Raw genomic sequence first — 21,155 nt, forward strand, 5'->3', positions numbered from 1 at the left:
GAATGCCATGATTCCCATGATCTGATGATATATGACTCGTATTTTGTATTGTGCCTTCGTACACTAAGATAACGGCAAAATGCAATTAGTTCCACATATACTATGAATCCAGCCGAGCGATTGATTAAAGTTCCAACTATTGTTTTCACGTGAAATTTGAAAAAAGTAACTGATTTCCAGATTTGATTTGCAATCTATCAAGGATATTTATGTGTTATTATTTTGTTTCATTATTCTACTCTACATTGACAAGTATGTTCTCTTCTAACACAGGACTACATATAATAAGCTGATAAGCAAGCCCATGACGGTGGGGGGAGGGGGATGGGGCTAACGCTTCGGGTTTCGCACCCAGTCCCCCAACGTTGATTTCCCGCGGTTTCTTTTCCGAGTGAAACAAAAATGGCGGAGAAGTGGTCTCATTTAATCGACGAATTCACAAATGTCACTGGAGCTACACGACAGATAGCTACCTCTCTCCTCGAGGCAAGCAATGGCAACCTTGAGATGGCCATAGAAATGCATTTTGACTCATGCGGCGATCAAGATGCTGTATCTTCGGCTGGTGTCGCTGGGTCCAGTCACACAAATGAAGCCTTAACCAGGTGGGAAAATAGTCATAACCTCCTTTTCTTTGATATCACTTGTGATCAAGAGAGCTTGGCACTAGCTTGACATTCAGAGGCCTCCCAGTTTGGTTCTTTGTTTAGACTAGCCCAATTATCGTGATTAGGACTCTTTCAAGCTTCTGACTCGATTGCCCAGACTGATTTGTCTTGTTGTTTTGAAACAAAATTCGATATCAAGGTCAATTCAATTTTATTATTTAAAAAAAAATCTGATTTTCAAGTCTGGTATATTTGGTATTAGATGAATTTATTATCCTGACATTGAATATGATCAAGTAATATGATTTTGTATGGTCACCACGGCCCGCTTGGGAAAAGAAAGGGGTATACTGTAGTCAAGAATAGGTTTCAGAGTAATTGACATCACATAACATTAGGCACATATATTGCGAACTTGTTTGGGAACTAGTCTAAGAAGTTCAAAAGTTCAATATGTCACCATCAAGCCAACATTTTACACTCTCATTCAATATCAAGTGGCATAAAGCATTTATTTCCATCAACCTTGTTTCAAGTTTATGATTTAACCCATTGACTCCTGGCTATTTTTTAGCTGAATTTACAAAAAACAGACTGAAAACAGATACCTCCCCCCCTATTCTGAGTTTTATACAGCCCGTCAAAGTCAAACACAGCTGCACCCAGTCAGCGGTATCCAAGCTTTCCAACAGTGCTTTGCGGTCCCCACTTTTAATCCCTCGTCGTTGTGCTGAAGCCAGCACAAGTTGATGGTTGCTTGTATTTTTCATCAAAAATACAGCTATGACCATATTAGGAGAGTGTCTCAGGACATCATGAAGTCTTTTGGGGCATAATTGAGTGCTTTGCTTATGGATATTCGCAAGCAAAGGTGGATTCATGATGATTTTTTCTTGTTTGGCTTTGCCTGGATGAGAAAATAATTTTCTAATGAATCACCACAGCTCTCCTAAATGCTGTCTTTTCTGAAACCAAATTGATTCCAAAATTGTTTACACTGCTGTTCTGGGTCTGTATGACCTGGAATTGATTTGTTTGGCTTCGGGGTGAAAAGACTTCTGCTTTTTTTTCCTTGTTCGATTTGAAATTTGTCAAAGAACCTGTGCTATTATTTGGCTTAAGAGTAGTTGCCAACACCTTGGTTGGATGCATATTTTCAAGATCATTTATCCCTTAGACTGATGCCTGAGTATCTTCATCTTGTTGTGTTTAGTTTGCATTTATGAACTTTTTGGGTTGTGGGTACTTCCCAAAGCCGGTTGAGGGGTCAATGTGTTAAATTGTGGATGGTTATTTAGTTTCCTCGCAAAAAGAATGTTGTATTTTCAAATGTAAACAACAACAAAAGAGGTGGCTGATTGGCATTCTTTAAATATTTTCAAGTTCACTCTGAACTACGAAATTCCCTATGAAGTGATAAGTCATGTCTGTGTGGAAAGTCAACATAAATAAAAGAAAATAGAGTAGCACTGTGAGCTAAACTAAGATAACAATGGTCTGCTAATTTGATAAAGAAAGCTCCAATCCTCAGTAAAGGCTAGTTTGTAATTGATTACATTGCTCACAGTAGATTTTTCCTAGGCAAATACTGTTCGTCCAATTTTTTTTGTTCTTCTCTGCAACTCAAAAGTAAGTCGGGTGTTGTCCATGACATGCTTCAACATCATCTATGGATTATTGGAGGACAATTACACAAAAACGGGACTATTTTGTTTTACAATATGCAACAACAAAAGTGATTCTAGTAAGCAGCACAATGACACCAAACATGTATTTTAACTACCAACTCTTCTTTACTAATTAGAGCTTGTTTTTACTTGTGTTGTTGTATCAATGCATATTCATCTTACTTATCTCTTTTTGTGATTTATTTGCTAGTAGTGACAATGATGAGGTGCGTGCTCCTATTCCCCAAACGAGAGGCATCCTAGTTGATCAGCCATATCACAGTGAGTGAAGAACTTTATGTCCCTTTGCTTTTTTCAGTATTAATAAGATGAAACATGCTGATGTTTGGAAAGAACAATAGATGCATGCCTGTGAGACTATGAACACAGAGTTAGGAAATATGTTTTTAATTGTTGGGATGCAAATGTACAGTTTGTTTGGAAATGTAATCGTGAAAATGTTCTGTCCACAGGTTTTGGTACCAGAAAGAAGACTTCAAAATCAGTATTTGATGCTTTTAGAGACTTTCAAGCAGAAGCAAGTAAGGCTTTTTTTTTACATTTTCGTTTTTCTTGCTCACCCCGAGTTAAAAAAAAAAGATGAGATTTTTTGAAAATTGGGTGTTTTCCCAATTTGCTACGTGACCTGACTAAATTTTAGGTTGCCTCAGGTGTGTGGAAAAGTGTGAAATTCAGCCCTGATTTTAATTGTGTGGACAGAATCTCACTCATGATAGCACTCATATGTACAATAAGCAAATGTTTTAATTGTTGCTATTTTAGAGCAACAAGAACAGCAAGCCACTGGAAGTGCCACGAGCAAAAAACAAAAGACTCTTCAAGACCTGTTTAGACCTCCAATAGACCTACTTCACAAAGGGACTTTTGAGACTGTAAGCTATCCCAATACAAGGCCCCCAATAGACCTACTTCATAAAGGGACTTTTAGCTATCCCAATACAAGACCCCAATAGACCTAATTCACAAAGGGACTTTTAGCTATCTCAACACAAGACCCCAATAGACCTTCTTCACAAAGGGACTTTAAGCTATTCGATACAAGACCCCCAATAGACCTTCTTCACAAAGGGACTTTTAGCTATCCCAATACAAGGCCCCCAATAGACTTACTTCACAAAGGGACTTTTAGCTATTTCAACACAAGACCCCAATAGACCTTCTTCACAAAGGGACTTTTAGCTATCCCAATACAAGACCCCAATAGACCTAATTCATAAAGGGACTTTTAGCTATCCCAATACAAGACCCCAATAGACCTAATTCATGAAGGGACTTTTAGCTATCCCGATACAAGACCCCCAATAGACTTACTTCACAAAGGGACTTTTAGCTATCCCAATACAAGGCCCCAAAAGACTTATTTCACAAAGTGACTTCTGAGACTGTAAGCTATGTATCCTGAAGGCCCACCTTGAGGAAAACTGACAACCCTCCTTCAATTTCTTTTAACTCACATGCACAGACATTTTATTGGCGTTCCCTCACATGCACTGCACTCCATGCTCACAAGAATCTTCTTATTAGAAGGAGGTGGGGCCACCTGGAAGAAGAGAGGAAGGCAGACCCGTAGCCAGGATTTTGAGCTGGGGGGGTCGTTTACCCATTTAGCGGACCTTTTCTCTTTTCTCTCATTCAGGGTAAAGCTGCAGGTCAACAGCAGAAAAAATGGATACTTGTTAATGTCCAGGATGTTCAAGAGTTTAAATGCCAACAGCTAAATAGAGATGTCTGGAGCAATGAACAAGTCAGAAATATTATTAAAGCACATTTCATTCTCTGGCAGGTTAGCATATACACTCACCTAAAACTAGCCTTTTCGCTTCATGTTTTGTACTTGAAGTCTTTTAGCAATCAAATGAAAGATCAATGGCAATCATAAGCAATTCCTCTGTCTGTTGGTTTTTTGGGAAATCCCCTCTACTTGCCTAAAGCACACATTGTCACATCATTAAGGACAGTTTTCAAAGATCTCTTAAAACATTTTCGTCAAACAAGTCCCAAAAAGTGTTCCTTTATAATGTTTTTTTTTTCTGTACAGTAGAACTCATAAACAGAACTAGTTATCCTTTATAATTTTTTTTTTCGTACAGTAGACCTTGCATAAACAGGACTGTTGGGACCTGTGACGAAGTTTAGTTGAGTTTTACTCTATTTTCATCATTGCGATTTTCTTCGTTGCTAATCTTTTTTTCTGCTTCGTAGGTATATCGAGATACAGATGAAGGAGAACGGTTTATTCAATTTTACCATGTCACTAGGTATCCATATATTGGAATTGTGGATCCACGCACAGGTACAGGAACATAAACACTGTGAATTAAAAAGTTCTCCTAAGGAATAACTAGTTTATTAAAGACAAAAATAGTTGTAATACATAACAACCCATTTTTTTACAACTGGTACTGCTTTGGGGTTGAAAGATAGATATTTAAGAGGGGCTTTTTGCTTTTAAACGCCTCTGTCAATCTTTTAGTAAAAAAAAGCCTATCACCAGTTAGGCCTGCTTTTTCTTGCTATGAAAGCTCTGATTAGTTTTGATATTTTGACCACCCCTCCCTTTAAGGTACTACCGAAGGCTGTTTACCAAATTTAAGTTGTGATATTTTCTACCCAAAAAGCCGAATTCCCTTGAATTGAACTGCGATCACCTTCTGCGCATAGTGGTGCGCGCTGTTTGTTGGAATTTTCCGGTATTAAGTGTGCACGCGCCACAGTTGTATAAGAAAACAAAAGCAAAAGGCGTGCATGCTTTATTACTTAAAATCGCTTTGACAGAAAAACAAAGTCGGTTATCCCCATGTTTTATTTGCTTATATAGTTAAATATATACAGGAAAATGATATACTGAAAGAAGAATAAAGTTGGATAGTAGAAGTTTGTCTATTTTCTCTTAAAATCCCGTAAAAATACTACAAAATGGCGCTTTCTACCGTTGCAAAAACAGTATTTTTGTGCGATCTCCTAAAATGTGATTTGTTTTGATCGTTAGCTACTATGGGTTATTGTTTAGGAGATCGATTTTGGCAGCTCGACAAAAAGAACTTAATTTTCTAAAGACTTTAGGCACCCTTTTTGAAAAGTAAGAGTTGGGATTTTTCCTCGCGCGATCAGTAAAAACGTGTCAACTCTAACCACGCCCCTCGTTGTTAAAACGAGGTCGGTACCCCCATTTTTTATTACATTTTTTGAAAGCCTTTAACTTCAACATTGTTTATGCCAATTTTTTAAAAATTTTGGATAGTAGAACTATTTCAAGGGAATTTCCTTAAAATATCTAATGATGTGAAATATCTGAACTGATTTTTCCAGGTGAAAAACTTGATGACTGGAGTTTTGTTGATGCACAGGCATTTTGTGAGCATGGTGAGGCACATGTTTTCATTCAAATCACTCTAGTTTTTTTAACACCAATTACCCCAATATTATTTGGTCAGCGATAAGTTAAATCCACTCTATTTGTTTGCAGTTACGGAATTTCTGTTAAACCATTCTACTTTAGATGGTGAAAGTCCCCCAAAGAAGAAAGTAAAACGAGTAAGTCACAGATCATCCTTATGATATGTATGTTGGATGGAATTAGTAACATTTTAGTGCACAATTTGTAAGGTTAATTTTCCAAGGAGCAGATACTGCTGTAAGATAATGTTAAGTGATTGAGTTTGTCTTCTTCATCAGACCCTTCATTTACCAGTAGTACAATAATGGACATCCTGTCTTCTTTGCTGTGCCATTTTAGCAGGAATCCATTGTGGACGCATCTGAGGATTCTCAGCTAGAGGCAGCAATTGCAGCCTCCTTGCGATACTCTACATCAACTAAAGATGACAATACAAGTGATAATGATGGCGATGATGATGATGACTATGAGGATCTGGAATTCACTGATTCAGAAGCCGAAGAAAGTGAATGGAAACCACAGAAAGTATCCAAACAAAAACAAACAACAAATAATAAACAATTTTCTAAGGAATCTTCATCATCTTCAAAAGATAACTGCTCTGCGGATATAAGTTCTTCGACAGAGAGTTCATACAAAAATGAAGCAGAGACTATAAAAAATGGAGCATCATTCAAAGAATCTGTAAAGACTGTGTCTCCCACTGTGACGTCATCTGTGGCTGAAAGTAGCCCAGTCTCGTCAACACAGAACAACGAATCATCTTCATCCAAAGCAGGATCATCTGTTGAGAACACGGAAACTTTTAAAAGATGGGAAGTGCAAGCAGGTAAAGAAGAGAGGCTAAATGAGTTATACTAAAAGCGCAATTAGTCGCTCATTACAAAACTTCCGATTGAATGTGGACTGTTTTCATTCAAACACCTTTTGAGCCCAGTGTTCCTCAACCAAAATATCTGGTTGAGCTTCATTTTGGCTTATCGGGTAGAGGCCTAACAGAAAACTATAATGCAAATCCCTTTCAAACTTTCCTCTTTTCAGGTCCGATGTGTAAAATTATGGTGCGATTCCCAAATGGGAGTAGAAAGCAGGTGTCCCTACAGGCCGAAGCCCCACTGATGGTGAGTCTAGGGACTACACCTCTGGGGATTTTGACAGCAGTTGGATCTTATTTATTCCCCTTTTCATCAAGGCGTTTGCAGACGTACGAACCCAGTGAACGGTGCGGAAAGAGAGACAATAAAGATAATATTACAGCCTGATCAAACAAACGCAGATCGAATATAGTTAAAGAATATAGAATATAGAACTATATTTAAAGACGTTTTAGACGTTTTTAGATGTTTTTCAATTTCATTTTGTTTGGTGGTTGAAAATTCCTGGAATTTAAGGAATTAACCTTACGTGAATAGTAAAATGATGTTGTTGATGAAGGAACCCACGTTAGTTCTAGAACGAAGGCAGAGTAATAAATCTCAAACAAAAGTGATATAATTTTATTGTTTTTAGTGGTACATCGACCAAGGCCCAAAGACGACAAATGTTTTTTTCAATTAAACAATCTAATGTATTTTTGCGTTATAGGCATTAGTTCAGTTTGCACATTGCGAGGGATTTCCGAACGAGCGCTACGAATTGCTGACAAACTTCCCGCGACGGAAATTATCCTTCCTAGACTTCAACACAACTCTCAAGACAGCAGGACTGTACCCACAGGAGACGGTGTTCGTACAAGAGAGGTACGGTCACGTGGTTTGCAGTATGCTTCTTGTGCTGTTATATATCTCTGGTTAGCGACTTACTCATAAAAACCATTTGTTGCATTTGTTGCTCGAGCTTATGAAAATGGACTTTTGTAAATGACCACGCAATAGTGTGATCGCACACAAGCATGAAAAATTTGTTAATGTAAAAATGGACCGGTTTTGTGTCCCATCCGAAATGCTGATACTACTAAGGACAACGTCATATTTCAAAATATGTTAAATACAATTTGATTACATTGTGTTGACACCGATTGAAACTGGGATGAAAAAATATCTGGCTGCAGAGTTCTACTATCCGCGCTCTAAATCTCTCGAAATGAATTTCAAAACTCTGGTCACAAGTCATAAAACGCAAGTTGCAGCGGCTACATGTACGGGCGTTGTTTCATAACGCATGTTATAGAGGCCACATGTGTACGCGTGCATACCTATTTGTTTCATTGTGCTTAGTAGCCCTCTTTCTGCGCGGACTCGTCTAACTAACCGACCATCAAAACCTTTCGAGTGACGTTTTCTAATCCGAATATTTGCTTACCATTTCAGGTTGATGTGAAGTGTATAGCAATTTCTCCCATTCGTCCTATATAGTATATTTACATAGATAGATCTATTTTAGCATCTTTTTTTATTTCGGTTACCAATTACCAATAACAATGTTGCATTTAAAAGTGCATTGACTACCTGTATTACATCATTCAGAACTACGTGAAGTCTTATTTAAATAAAAATTGTTTAAGTTGGGTTGCTTGATTGAGCTATTTTTGTGAGGATGAGAGTTTACGGCGCCCGAATGCAAAGTCTATGGTTTAGCCAAGGGCAATAACAATACTGCCTTTTTGGGCAGTCCAAAGTTCAAAATAGTTTGGCACACCGAGTATATTGTTGAACCGTTCGTCGTTTGTTCTTTCGCATTTATGTGATATCCCTTGGTAATGCGATATCCCTTGGTAGAGGGCAGGGGACCTCTTAGAGCTTTTCTTTTGTTTTTGTTTTTCATAATATAACCCTGAGATACGTGATTGTTATACCCACAAATGGGTGGAAAAATACACACAACAGAATCAGTGTACACCCACTGTAAAAGTTCTTTTAATTTTCAACACCAAGAATTCAAAAGTCAAGTTTGTTTGCATCTATGCATGCGTTGCAAGTCTGGATAAATAAGAGCTGCAGTGCTCGAGATGTCACAGTCTCAGTGGGCATAAGATGATCCGAGGCAGATCTATGTAAGACTGGATAGCTCACACTATGGATTTATAGACCTATACATAGTGCTGACTTTGTGAAATGAAGATTTGTTTGACTTAGATAAAGGGTAGTGAATTCATAGTAAAAAATCCTTCGCCCCGTTTAAATAATACATCATGTATTAGAGGATTTACAGAACAAGCATATTCTCGCCCTCCTGAGAGGTGGCCGTGGCTTCTGCTTCTCCTTGCGAGTCCTTCTGCAAGCAATTACGCTTGCATTCCAGAAGCCTTGTCAAGTCCTAAAAACACCACTTGAAATAAATGAATTGAACAACAAGCACACACATCGAACACGAACAGTCACGGTAGTTTAAACAAACAAAAAACTAAAACAAAAACGTTAAAGAATATACAGTATATGTATACTTAGAGTATATTATCGAATTTGACTGAATACAAGGATAATGGGAGTTCTTCACAATGTATATCTATTCCACTACGCACACGACTCATATAATATGCCAATATAATGAACAATAATACAAGGTTGATTGAAGACATCTACACGAAAATCACATAATCATACGTATTCGATCCACAACAAACAAAAGGCATATCCAATGCGATATCCTGCAATCCAGTACGTATTCAGCCCGCACTGTGACAGCATGTATGGCAGAGTTCCGTACTAAGCGAATAAACAGGCTTACCGTCCACATCTTCATCTGCTTCATGTTAGGCCCATGACTCTCTCGGACGGCTTTCTGCTTCTCGCGAAGGCTCTGGTTAACACACAGCACAAAAAAACGGTTACAACAACAGAAAGATGGAAACAAAAATAAAAAACGCAGTCAAAGCTACAGACCCTCGTACCTTGCCGAGATTTTCTTGCTCCTGTATCTTCCTTGTATACTGCTCTCTGAAAAATTAAGCGACGCGTGTTTAGGGTCAAATGTTTAAGATGTAAACAGAACCTCGTTGTTAGTACGAAACGATAAGTTGGTACGAAATAAGAGGAGTAGGAGTTGGAGTAGGAGTAGGAGTTGGTAGGAGTAGGAGTAGGAGTAGGAGTTGGTACGAAATAAGAGGAGTAGGAGAATTAGAGAGACAATATAATGATCGAGAATGGGCTCTCTATTAATGGCTACGGCATTGTTTGAGGGTGGTCGGCAAGACTTAACCCTTGTATGCAATGGTTTCTACTTGCACCATGTCCCTAAGACTTGGGATAAACGGGCGAGGCACAAGTGAAGCCTAGACAGTCACCTTTTGAAGGCAGAAATCCCTTGTTATATCCCAACCCTTACGATGCTACTACCCGTTGAGTGATACTGAATGTCACAGCATGTACCTCCAAGACTTCTTGCGGTCCGCCTGGTCCTGGGCAGTATACGCCTTCATCTCATCATCAATACGCTTCTGCTGAATCTCCAAGACCTGTGGGGGTAAGAGCAGATTTCACATGAAAAGAAACCAAACATTTCCCTAGAGGGTACAAAAGTACCATATTACCCCTTTCATTCTCCATGAATTGAGCACAGGGCAAGCGAAACTATTTAGAGCCATTATTCAATACTATGGCTAGGTAAGCCTCAGATCAGACTAAATAGAGTTTATTCACGATTGACAGACTGTTACAATATTATGGTTTTACCTTCATCATGGCATGCAAGTAATGGTAGCGGCTCTCTTCTTGTGAGATCTCCTCTCTCAATCCACGGACCTCCTGAGATAAATCATGAGTCCAGTGGGATTAGAGAACTTCTTGGGTAATAATAGTTAAGAAAAGCTTTGAGTCGTTCTTAGGCAGTATACATAAAGTACTAAAGATGCAACCAGGCGTTGGTTTACCTGGTCGAGCTTGGACAGGTTGCTGTCCAGTCCGGTGGCGAGGTTCTCATATTGGGCTTTTTTCTCTTCGTAATCCTCGCTCAGCTCCTGAAGTGAGGAAACTATGATTTTATGATTTGCGTGAAGCAAAAGGTTCATCCCCCGTTTATATTAAAACTTAAATTTAACAAGGATTAAAAAAGTTTTCTCCTTTCTAAACTAGGATTTTACTGTAAATGTACAAGTGGGAAATATACGCCCCCAAAAATCTATATGTTCACTCGAATTTCTAACACCAAAAACAACAGCAATACTCTCGTTTTACGACACCTCCCTGGCATTTCTGCGGCAACGAACTGAGCTCCTTGAAACAATGTGAATATTCTGTACCCTGTTTAACAACATCTCATCTATTCTCTCCGTAGAGTAGATAACAGAGTACATACCTGACATTTCTGCCTCATGGGCCTGAGCTCCTTGATAACTGGGGCCAGTGCACTCTTCTTCTCGGCAATAGTAGCGTTCATGGTCGCCACGAGCTGAGAGATCTCTTCTAGAGTTTTGCCTTTTTGCTCATCTAGCTCGCTCTTAACTGTGGAGACCTTCTCTAGCTCTTCCTGGGTCTCGTGATATCCCGTGACTCCCTGCTTAGCCTCAATCCCAGCCTGTGAACATTTACAACAAACGCTGGTGAATCGATAACACACTATGGCAGATGGTTCCGTGGATGTTGGCATAGCTTCCAGATGGCTTCTAAGAATGTATTACTTACCAACTGCTGGTTCAGGTTCTCATCTTTCGTTTTCAGAATTTCTACACTTCTTGAGAGAACTCCATACTCAGCCCTTAGCTCAGCAAGCTGGAAAGCAATATATACATTAAACTCGAAATAAATCGTTGTAATTGGTACTTCAACGAAATATCTGTCAACCACCAAAAAGTTAGGATAACAAAATGGCCTAATGCCAGTGCTATAAAGAATTCACACCCATCGGCTTATGTAGTAGCTGATTTGAAAAAAAAAACTATTGCCAAATTTTCTATTAAATTTGGAAAAAAGATAGTTCGACTTCACCATACAATTTTTATTCCGAGGTTGGATAGAATCAATAACTGAATAACAAACTAGATAACACTATGAAGCCAAACAACACATATACGTACCTCCTGTCTTTTTTTCTTGTACACCGTACTCTTGCCACGAAGTTTATTTACATATCTCTTGAACTGTTGGGGAATAAGTACAGTAAACAATGTAATATTCAGAGTAAACTAGAAGCTTGGACAGGTCCTACCTCATCTCCTTTTAGCACCTCGGCACCTTCACTCTCCTTTAAAAGATCCTTTTTCTTCTGCAGCTCCTGTTCAACACTCGCCAGCTAGGAGACCAAGGAAAATAAATTATAAAAAGAATTGACGACAGAATAACTTGTGCATAGTAAAGTAATTGGCGACTGACAGATGGTTTATTACATCCAGAGGCAGTCTTCCAGTGTCATCCAACATGCTTGCAATATCTGCTACATCCATTTCAGTGCATTGGGGGTGCGACGAAAATCGTGTAAACAGGAAATAGTGTAAAACGAAAATAAACAGGTCTTTAGGCAGGGATAAAGTCATACCTCGTCCATGGCTTCTTTGAATTTCTCAGCAGCTGCATCCTTCTTACGCGCAATGATGGAGGCCTAGAATACAACACAGTGAAGTAACGTATAAATATATAAATATGTTTTTAATTGAGGGCAATCTTAAAGTTTTGGGCACTTACCTGCTGTCTGAAGAGTGAAAGCTTGTCATCAATAGGATCATTTCGCACCATTCGTTTCTCAATAAGAGAATTGATCTCGGAGGAAACAGATTTGATCTGTATACAGAAACAGATTGTGTCATTAGTACAGATTTATAGTGCATCTTCTGCAGTAAAATTGCAGACTTTTATCATTCGAATCATAGTGAAGTCACAAACTAATGAACCACGTCAGGATTTCAGAGTTAAAATGATGGAATGCTTATATGTGACACGCACAACCATGCTGAAAAAATATTACCAACATTACTTTTGACACATACAGGTAAATAGTTTTCAGCCTTCTCTGAGAGGATGTTCATGTTGCCATGTAGAATCTTGTAAAACAGTCCATAAGCTGGACTGAGAGAGTCCTATATCTCGGCTATTTCGGCTACTCACCTTCAGGTTGAGCTCATCAAGGTCTGAGTGACCCATGGCCGGCTCATTAGCAACTTTCTGCAAGTCCTGCACATACTTCTGCTTGCTCTCAATCTCCTATCAACCAAACGAGAGTCAATGTCAGCCGCCATTCAGCACCCGGGTCAGGTACAGACCAAGAATTTGATGAGGTGGGGGGGAGGGAGGGAGGGTGCGCAGCCAGTTATCATAGAATGATAATCATAAAGTATTTGTAAAAAGGATAGTCTTTGAAGTTCCCTTGATAAGTAACAACCCAGTTTTTGGCAGCCAGGGGAGGAGGGGAGTAAACACACACATAGGGGCACATGCCTGCACTTTCATCATCTGATTTTGGGAAGCTAATTGCACAATATTTTGGATTTAAGGTAAATAAAGTATGCAAATTAGTTCTTTAGAGATAGTAATTCCAAGCTTTAATCACATAGAAAAAAAGACATAAGACGTCTTTATTTTTTCATAACCTCAACTTTTATGTTCAATACTAACCTTAGGCAGTTTATCTTGACAGAGATACATATTGACTTTGTTTTCTTCTTCAAGTCTTCTGATTAAATCTGCCCCTGTGGTTCCAATGCCTTGTGCTCTGAGATCCTTCAGTTGTTGGTTCATCCGCTGGAACCTCTGGTCTGCATGAAGTAACTGAAACAATGAATCAGGGAATGTTAATGTTACACTGTAGAGGAGACATGATGTGCAATATAGCTGTCCACACAATATGATGAATGCCAGAATCTGGGGAGCAGATGAATTGCTGAAAGTGGACCATAACTTTTTTTTCTTGTTTTCTTTGATACTGCAAAATGGAAAAACTTCCAGTAATTTTAGGTTTATACATTTCTGAGGTGAGAAGACGTGTAGTGAGACGTGTCTTTTTGAGGCAATAAAAAAGCTAGATTTTACGAGAAAAGGTAGGATACTTTTCCAAACTCTTGACAAGGTTTGTTTAGCAAATAACTGCATTTTAATGTATTTTCAAGATTGTCAGGAAAAAGGAAATGAGAAACATCTCAATTTTTCAGTGATCTTATTTGCCTAAAAAGTGAAAAGTAGAATTGCTGAAATCGGTCACAGATTGCTAGGGAGGTTTTTCCAATGGCCTGCTTACCCCTCAGTATTTAAAGGTTAAATTTTAAAGCTTTTTTCAAAAAAGCAAACGCTAGTTCAACTGATACATTGGGCACTTAGCAGATATGTTTAAAAATCCATCCTGTATTCAACTTAAGAATACCCCTGTCAAATGATGACCCTATGTGCCAATGAACTACACTAAGGCACCTGATTTTTCTGCTCCAGTTTTTGCTGAGCCAGGGATTGTTCCTTCTCCCTCTCAACACGAAGATTTCTTGCTGCAAGAAGCATCTGCTCATAATTGCGCACACTCTCCACCTGTTACAAGAAGAGATGCCAAAGTCAGCAAAGGCAACTTCACTGAAAGGGAGACTCTGGATCCGAATTGCATGCCAAATTCTGAAAATATCATGATCCAAAAATCATTTCATACTTTAGCAATTCAAGATCTCTAGTAATCACCTTCTTTTGCATCCTATCAATTCTTTTCTTCAATTGTTCATGCTCCTCTTCCATGTTCGCAATATCCTGAATAAGGAAATCAAACAGGTTTCACATTACCTTATTTTGTTATTTTTTACAATAGAACATACAATACACTCAAAGCTTTTTACTGTAGATTGCCATATAAAATAATGAAGTATAGTGCCCCACCTTTTTAATTTCTCCAGTGGAAAATCCAGAGGTGCGTAACTGCTCCACTGCCTTGTGGACTTCCTTGAATTCCTCTATCTTACCAACATACTATAAAAGACATATGATTTTAGATTACATCCTGAAAGTAAAATGTCAAATAAATGCAAATAAATGTATTCTACTAAGAGGATATAACATTGATGAGTTGTATGTAAGAAAGAAGGATGTTGATAATGGTTTGTTTTTATAAGGGAAATTTCCCACAGTTGTGAATTTGCTAGAACATCAAAAATGATTGATGAATGAGACCCTATAGAACAAATACAGCAATACTCACAGCCTCATTGGCATCTGCAAGTTCCTGATCTAGCAAGAGTTCAGCAGGAATATTCATGTGCACCAAGTATCTAGCCAGGTAGGCACGCTTGCGCAGGTCTGGCAGACGCTCAAACAACCACTGAAGGATGGGATAAATGACAGGCTTGTCTCCCTGGATAAGGCCTTGCCGAAATGCATTACTGAAACAGAAAAAATTAATCTAAACATCGAAAGAGAACTTATAACAGGGCTTACTACTATTTGAAGCAGGTACTCCATGAGAGATGAAACCTATAGCAACCATCTATAAATCAAAACAAGGTTAGACAAGTATGTTCTACACCTCTCTGTGAAACAGAGTAGTTGCACTGGCGTTTTAAGCGTTAACCCTTCATCGGAGCTTCTTTGTCGAAGCCTTATGCTTTGACGAAGGGCTAACATGGGTAACATCAGGTGGAACTACAGTACTCTGTTTTACAGAGGCGTACAACACACTTTTTCAACCTTGTTTTACTTCTTATTTTTGCAGGGGAGGGGGACTTATATCCTGGCTATTTTATGGAGTTTTTGGCCCCTCTCTGGCTATTCTGTCACATTTGTAGCCCTAGCAACCCTCTATTTGATTCAGACTGTATTCATGGTTTCCAAACACTTGATAAGCATGGAAACAAGGGCTGGGCATTGAAGTTTATTCATTTTCTAGGGTTCTTATACTCAACTTACAGACTGCCTGACTCTGTCTTGGGTTTATACTTGAGCACTCGCAAAAAGGTAAACATGCGCATGGCAGTAGCCTCTGGTTCTTCATCACGTAGGTCTATCTTGTGCTAAAGATAATGAGAAATATAATTATTCGCATATGTGACTTTTTTTTGGGTATTGCTGACAAAGTACACCCGTGTTTTACTTGGATGGGTTGTAAAAAAATAAAAATAGGGGGGGTCTGTTTTTCTTTTCTTTTCTTTTTTTTGGCTAAAAATGTTATTTTGGAGCAACTTCAGAAAACAAACAGTTTCCATCATGGGACTTCACGAGCCAGTAAATTCAAGGAAAATGCAAATAATTGGACGGCTATTCTGAAGTTTGTTTTTATGTAAAAAGACTAAATCCATCTATGTCTACAAGAAGAACTTGTGACCAGTGCAGATGCACTCATGATACTTTTTATAATTCCCTAAGATTTCCAAATCAAAAGAGTTTTTTCAGTACGAATACTTATGTGTCATACCTGTTGATCGATGACAGCAAAAACATCATTCATCACTTGTAGGAGTTGAAGTGGCTGAAGGGAGTCGAAACTGTGGAAAAAAATGAGCAAATTATCACCAAAAAGGGGAGTTAAAACCTGGAAAGATTATTAGAGAGAATAAAAACAAAACTAGTGTATGGATCTGCGAAGATGTACAAAGCTTTTCAGCTATAGAGCACTAAACATCATATCAAAAAAATGGCTACGTTCACATTTTATTTCGCGCAATACAGCGATCGTTGAGGATAATATTACCTGATAAGGTTGAAGTTTTTCTTGAACGGCTCTTTATTAAGCTCATCCACGATATATTTGAGTTGTTCACTCATTTTGGCGGCGAAATTCTCTTGACACCGTTCAAAATGTTATGGTTGCCCGGCGATTCCAATCAGCTTTCTTCTTGGATTTACGTTAACAAGCTTAATTTTCTTAACTGAATCACATGTTAGTACAAGTTGCGACCTTTCCAATAAAACAATGGCGCTTTACGGTGTTTTCATGGCAAACAATTTAGAAAAAGCTTGAGACTTCTTGCCGAAGTTGATGATCAACAAGACACCATAGCGACTAGAGGGACACGGGGCCTGGGGAGACTACCATATAATGGTCCCCCGAAATCATCCGACAACAATTACTAGAAGTTTACATACTACATATAAATTTGCAGCTAAATGTATTGTAAAACAACTGAGAGAGTCAAGATATTGTACATAGCGAATATATATCAGCAAAGGCAAGAAAAATAAAAGCCTCGATTCATAGTAAGGGACCAACAGGGACGTAATAGCGTAAGTGCGGTTAAGACCGCTGACCCGGTTATTGAGTGATGTAATTTCGTTCATTTATTTCGAATAGATAGGGGCAAAACAATGTCAGGTAAGTGTTGATCCCGGTTTTAGTTTAATCTAAGATTTCTAATGCAAGATTAATTCAAGTAACGAAGCAACTGCAGTATACCCGTCCATAAAGAGTTAACAATGAGACTTCACATCTCGATTTCTACGAGGTAGTAAATACAAGGAAAATGCAAATAAGTGGACGGGAATTCCGCAGTTTGGCCCAACTAACATTTTCATGAACTCCAATGTGTATCATTGTTATTTGTACAAACCTCTTTGCCAAGATAGTGATTTGATTTGGGATGCACTATTTACCAAATAGATCTCATTTTTGTGTGTGTCTGTCCCCAAGTAGATGCACAGATGACTTCACAGCGTGTCATGAACAAAAAAGTATGTAACGAGACACAGTCAACGGGACATGCAAAAAAAAAAAAAAAAAGACCTATCTGTTTTATACAACAATGAAAATATTTCCTTAAACATTACAATCTAGTTTTGGGGAGCCTGCGTGCGCTTGTGACACCAAGCGTGTGTGTGTCCCCAAATAACACATGGACCATTGACCAATCAAAGTAATCAAATGTTAACCCTTTCACTCTTGGGTACTTTTGAGCAAAATTGTAAGAAAAACAGACTGAAAACACAAACCTCCTCCCCTATCTCAAGTCCAACACTATCAGTCAAGCTAAGCTACCGCTGACCCAAGACGGTATGCCTTGAAGTTTCCAACAATGCACTGCAGTGCCTTTTCTTCCTAGTGACGAAACTGCTACAGCCTGTTGTTTACATGAGTTTTGCTTGTAATTTGCTTAAAAATTACAGCCTTTTCACGTCTGAAGAGTGCCTTAGGACATCATAAAGTCCATTTGGGCATAATTTTAATTATGCTGTGCTTATGGATGTTTGTACGCTGAGGTTGATTAAATGGGATAATTCGTTGTTTGGGCTTCACCGAGTGAGAAAGGAATTTTCTAGTGAATGGCCTCGTACTCCAATGTGAACCATCTTTGCTACCCAACCTTATTCAAAAATTGTTTTCAGGCTTATTCTGGGTTCCTTGGACCTGGAAATGTTTTGTTTGGCTTCGGGGCAAAGAGACTTATAAAAAAACTGTTATGATTCTGTTGGAGGAGATTGCCCGCCTGTCTGTCAAGGTGTTTCCAAGACTCCCATGATGCAGTGCAGGCATGCAATTTAGCCTAAAGACGGTGACACGCTTCTAATGGAGGTTTTAGCATTGATTATTGTGGCTGATGGCTGTAAAATGAGACCTGACAGAGCGCAATAAAGGTTCTATTTGTGATTTGATCTGTGTTTGCTTGTCTCTATTTGTAATTCGGAATTTTGTGTCTTTTTTGGTAAAAATTGTTTCCAAGTTTAAGCATTTGTTTACAAATTGGTCAGAAATCAAGGTTGATATTTTGACAATAGAGTCAATTCTATTACATTGCTTAGATGCGCTTTTGCAGGTCGTCTATGCCTTGGATGAATCTATGAGTATCCGGGTCTGGTGGTGTTTGGTTTGCATTTCTGAAGTTTTGGAGTTGGGCATATATTTTACAGGCGCCTCAGGGCGTAATAGTAATGAAAGGGTTAATAAAAGATACTTTTTGTTGCAGACCCTGAATCAGATAAGGAAGACTCCCAAGAAGAACCTTACGAAATAATTGAAACACCTGGAGCTAGACAGCAGGACTTACTGCGGGATTTGATGTCAATGGATCTTGGCAACAGAACGACCATTCAACAAATCGGCATAGGTGGTGCCACAGGCTGGTGTGTTATAGTTAGTTGATTAAAAGGGAGGGGACAGTACAAAGCATTTATAGGGGTTGATGCAGGGGACATATCACTTCTTGCATGACCAAAAATGGTCGGAATAGAAAGTTTATTTGAGTTTGTCATATTTATTTTAGGTCTGCGGAAAATCTTTGGAAAACCCTAGCTTGTTTAAAGTTCAGTGTATCTATGGTTTAATTGGCATGACATTGACAATTTTACATGAAATGACATCTGTTGTCACAAAAAGTTGATATAATACAGAAGTAGTCTGGTTTGTAAGAGTTGAGGTGGCTGAAGGGAGTCAAGAATGTGGGGACACGAAAAGGGTGTCAACAAAATGTGGAGTATAGACCTAGAAAGAGACCTAGAGAGTATAAAAACAAAACTGTATGTGCCTGTGATGTAGGTACAAATCCCTCATCTTTATTTTTTTTTTGCATTTTTTTTACAGGTTTGCAGGGTATATGTGTAAAAAAATAGGAAAGTTAACAATATCAGCAATAGGTGGAGGAATACTTATTCTGCAGGTGATTTTTCCATATTCAAAGACAATATATTGCTAACTGCAATTCTTCAAACTTGCATTCCCTTGTCTGTAATGCCTAGTGCACACTAGCAACATAACAACATAACGACATGGGCACATGCACTATGTTTAGCATAACGACATGGACATAATGACATAAAGAAAAAACATGTTTTTTTTCTCTTATGTCATTATGTCGGAGATAAGAGTGTGTGTGCCCATGCCGTAATGTCGATATGTCGCTAGTGTGCACTAGGCATAATTCAGTGTTGCTGCTGGGTTTTGTTTTGCTGTGTGCCGTTCTTAGTTAACATCGGATATTGTATAAAGTAGGTTCCTGACGATCTCCAATTGTTCATTTAGATTGCACACAAGACAGGATACATCAATATCAACTGGAAAAAGGTGGAGAAGGATTACAATAAAGTTAGCAGACATGTAGAGCGGGAAGTGTACAAAGTGGCTCAAGGAAACTCATCAACAGAACAAAGGATAGTTGGCACTGGGAGACAGGTACAGTAAATAAGAAATCAAATTGGATTTTCTACTCTTAACTTCTTGCTGCAATAAAGATTTATTGTTATTATGGGTTTGATACATATTCACATATTTGTCAGCTCAAAGAATCACCTCCAGAAAAAGCACCCAGCCTAAAGGTGTTTCATTTTTCCTTGATGAGTGTGACTGTACATTAGAAGGGAAGTAAAATAATTAAACAGTACTACCCGCCACTGCATTTTACCTTTGAAAGCTTGTTAATTGTTCTGGGTTCTAAAAAAAACACTTGCCCATAAAACCGCTTGGCATCGGACAAGAAAAATTGAATAAGCTTATTTGCACAGTTACAGAACTCTAGTTGGTCTACCTGCTCCATGGCACCCTAATCTGACAAATGTTCAAGAAATAACAAAAAGGTTATGCCCACATCCCCCAGGTTTTGGTGACCACTATTTTGTAGCCTGTGTACTCAGGCTACCATTTTGTGTACCCTAGTTTGTTCTAGACCTGTTGCTGAGTTTTTAAGTCAACTGCCAGAACGGTTCCTTTTGATGTTTCTCTTCAGATATTTGACTATGCCAAGAGGAACATGGCTGCAGCATCTGGCTTTGCTGGAGGCTTTCTCATCGGGATGGCATTCTGAACCATCTGCATGACAAGCATAAACTATTATTTAAGGGGTAACAAGGTACCTTAAAAAAGTCTATGGACTTCTCCAATGCATACACTCAAAATAGCAACATACTTGATCAAACTTTATAACCACAATGCTTTATACTGAAAATAGTTAAAAGCAGAACTTCAAAGACCAAAGACTAGGGTAACGAAGCCTGTACAGACATGACTTACTAGATAAAGGAAGGAACAATGACATTATTATCCTGAGGATGGTGATGTGACAGCAGTGGAACTGCGCTGTTTGAGATAATGTTTTCAGTTATTATTAGTATGAATGGGATAAGAAGATATACAAATTGTATAGCAGAAGCCAAAACAAGTAAAAATAATGTTTTGTTTATTTTGGCTGTTTTGATGACAGTAGAATTCACCTTCTGCTAGCCTGCGTAGCAGCTTAAGGGAAGGGGAGACACAGGCTACCTTCTGCTAGCCTGCGTAGCTGCTTAAGGGGAGGGGAGACACAGGCCACCTTCTGCTAGCCTGCGTAACGGCTTAAGGGAAGGGGAGACACAGGCTACCTTCTGCTAGCCTGCGTAGCGGCTTAAGAGAAGGGGAGACACAGGCCACCTTCTGCTAGCCTGCGTAGCTGCTTAAGGGGAGGGGAGACACAGGCTACCTTCTGCTAGCCTGCGTAGCTGCTTAAGGGGAGGGGAGACACAGGCTACCTTCTGCTAGCCTGCGTAGCTGCTTAAGGGGAGGGGAGACACAGGCTACCTTCTGCTAGCCTGCGTAGCTGCTTAAGGGGAGGGGAGACACAGGCTACCTTCTGCTAGCCTGCGTAGCTGCTTAAGGGGAGGGGAGACGCAGGCCACCTTCTGCTAGCCTGCGTAGCGGCTTAAGGGGAGGGGAGACGCAGGCCACCTTCTGCTA

The 21,155-nt window shown here is 39.0% G+C and overlaps 3 protein-coding genes across 5 annotated transcripts; 2 read left to right on the plus strand and 1 right to left on the minus strand.

The window, feature by feature from the left end:
- Window positions 1-359: 359 nt before the first annotated feature.
- LOC5503854 (UBX domain-containing protein 7) lies at window positions 360-8,200 on the plus strand. Of its 2 annotated transcripts, none has more exons than XM_032372076.2 (12): window positions 360-605; window positions 2,487-2,557; window positions 2,749-2,817; window positions 3,059-3,168; window positions 3,933-4,079; window positions 4,499-4,589; window positions 5,606-5,659; window positions 5,763-5,830; window positions 6,036-6,522; window positions 6,735-6,814; window positions 7,278-7,432; window positions 8,003-8,200. In XM_032372076.2, exons 1-12 carry the CDS (start codon window positions 403-405, stop codon window positions 8,010-8,012), a joined length of 1,545 nt encoding a protein of 514 aa, XP_032227967.1. In that variant the 5' UTR covers window positions 360-402; the 3' UTR covers window positions 8,013-8,200. The 2 variants fall into 2 exon arrangements, with proteins under 2 accessions (XP_032227967.1, XP_032227966.1); XM_032372075.2 differs by having other exon boundaries at window positions 361-605; window positions 6,033-6,522.
- A 320-nt stretch (window positions 8,201-8,520) lies between these two features.
- Window positions 8,521-16,617, minus strand: LOC5503864 (intraflagellar transport protein 81 homolog). 2 transcript variants are annotated; one of them, XM_001624764.3, is made up of 21 exons: window positions 16,215-16,617; window positions 15,939-16,008; window positions 15,434-15,537; window positions 14,730-14,910; window positions 14,411-14,500; window positions 14,219-14,284; window positions 13,964-14,074; window positions 13,175-13,327; window positions 12,668-12,763; window positions 12,248-12,343; window positions 12,102-12,164; window positions 11,775-11,858; window positions 11,644-11,706; window positions 11,252-11,338; window positions 10,926-11,144; window positions 10,501-10,587; window positions 10,304-10,375; window positions 10,001-10,086; window positions 9,523-9,568; window positions 9,360-9,431; window positions 8,521-8,948 (listed from the first exon to the last, which is right to left on the minus strand). In XM_001624764.3, the coding sequence occupies exons 1-21, from the start codon at window positions 16,286-16,288 to the stop codon at window positions 8,838-8,840; spliced, it is 2,031 nt and encodes a 676-aa protein (XP_001624814.1). In that variant the 5' UTR covers window positions 16,289-16,617; the 3' UTR covers window positions 8,521-8,837. The 2 variants fall into 2 exon arrangements, with proteins under 2 accessions (XP_001624814.1, XP_048588151.1); XM_048732194.1 differs by having other exon boundaries at window positions 9,515-9,568.
- A 134-nt stretch (window positions 16,618-16,751) lies between these two features.
- LOC5503860 (FUN14 domain-containing protein 1B) lies at window positions 16,752-20,625 on the plus strand. Its single transcript, XM_001624755.3, has 5 exons — window positions 16,752-16,835; window positions 18,421-18,577; window positions 19,035-19,110; window positions 19,473-19,622; window positions 20,173-20,625. The coding sequence occupies exons 1-5, from the start codon at window positions 16,829-16,831 to the stop codon at window positions 20,248-20,250; spliced, it is 468 nt and encodes a 155-aa protein (XP_001624805.1). The 5' UTR covers window positions 16,752-16,828; the 3' UTR covers window positions 20,251-20,625.
- Window positions 20,626-21,155: the final 530 nt, after the last annotated feature.

The sequence above is a fragment of the Nematostella vectensis genome, chromosome 9 (assembly GCF_932526225.1).
Source record: "Nematostella vectensis chromosome 9, jaNemVect1.1, whole genome shotgun sequence".
Classification (NCBI taxonomy): Eukaryota; Metazoa; Cnidaria; class Anthozoa; order Actiniaria; family Edwardsiidae; genus Nematostella; species Nematostella vectensis.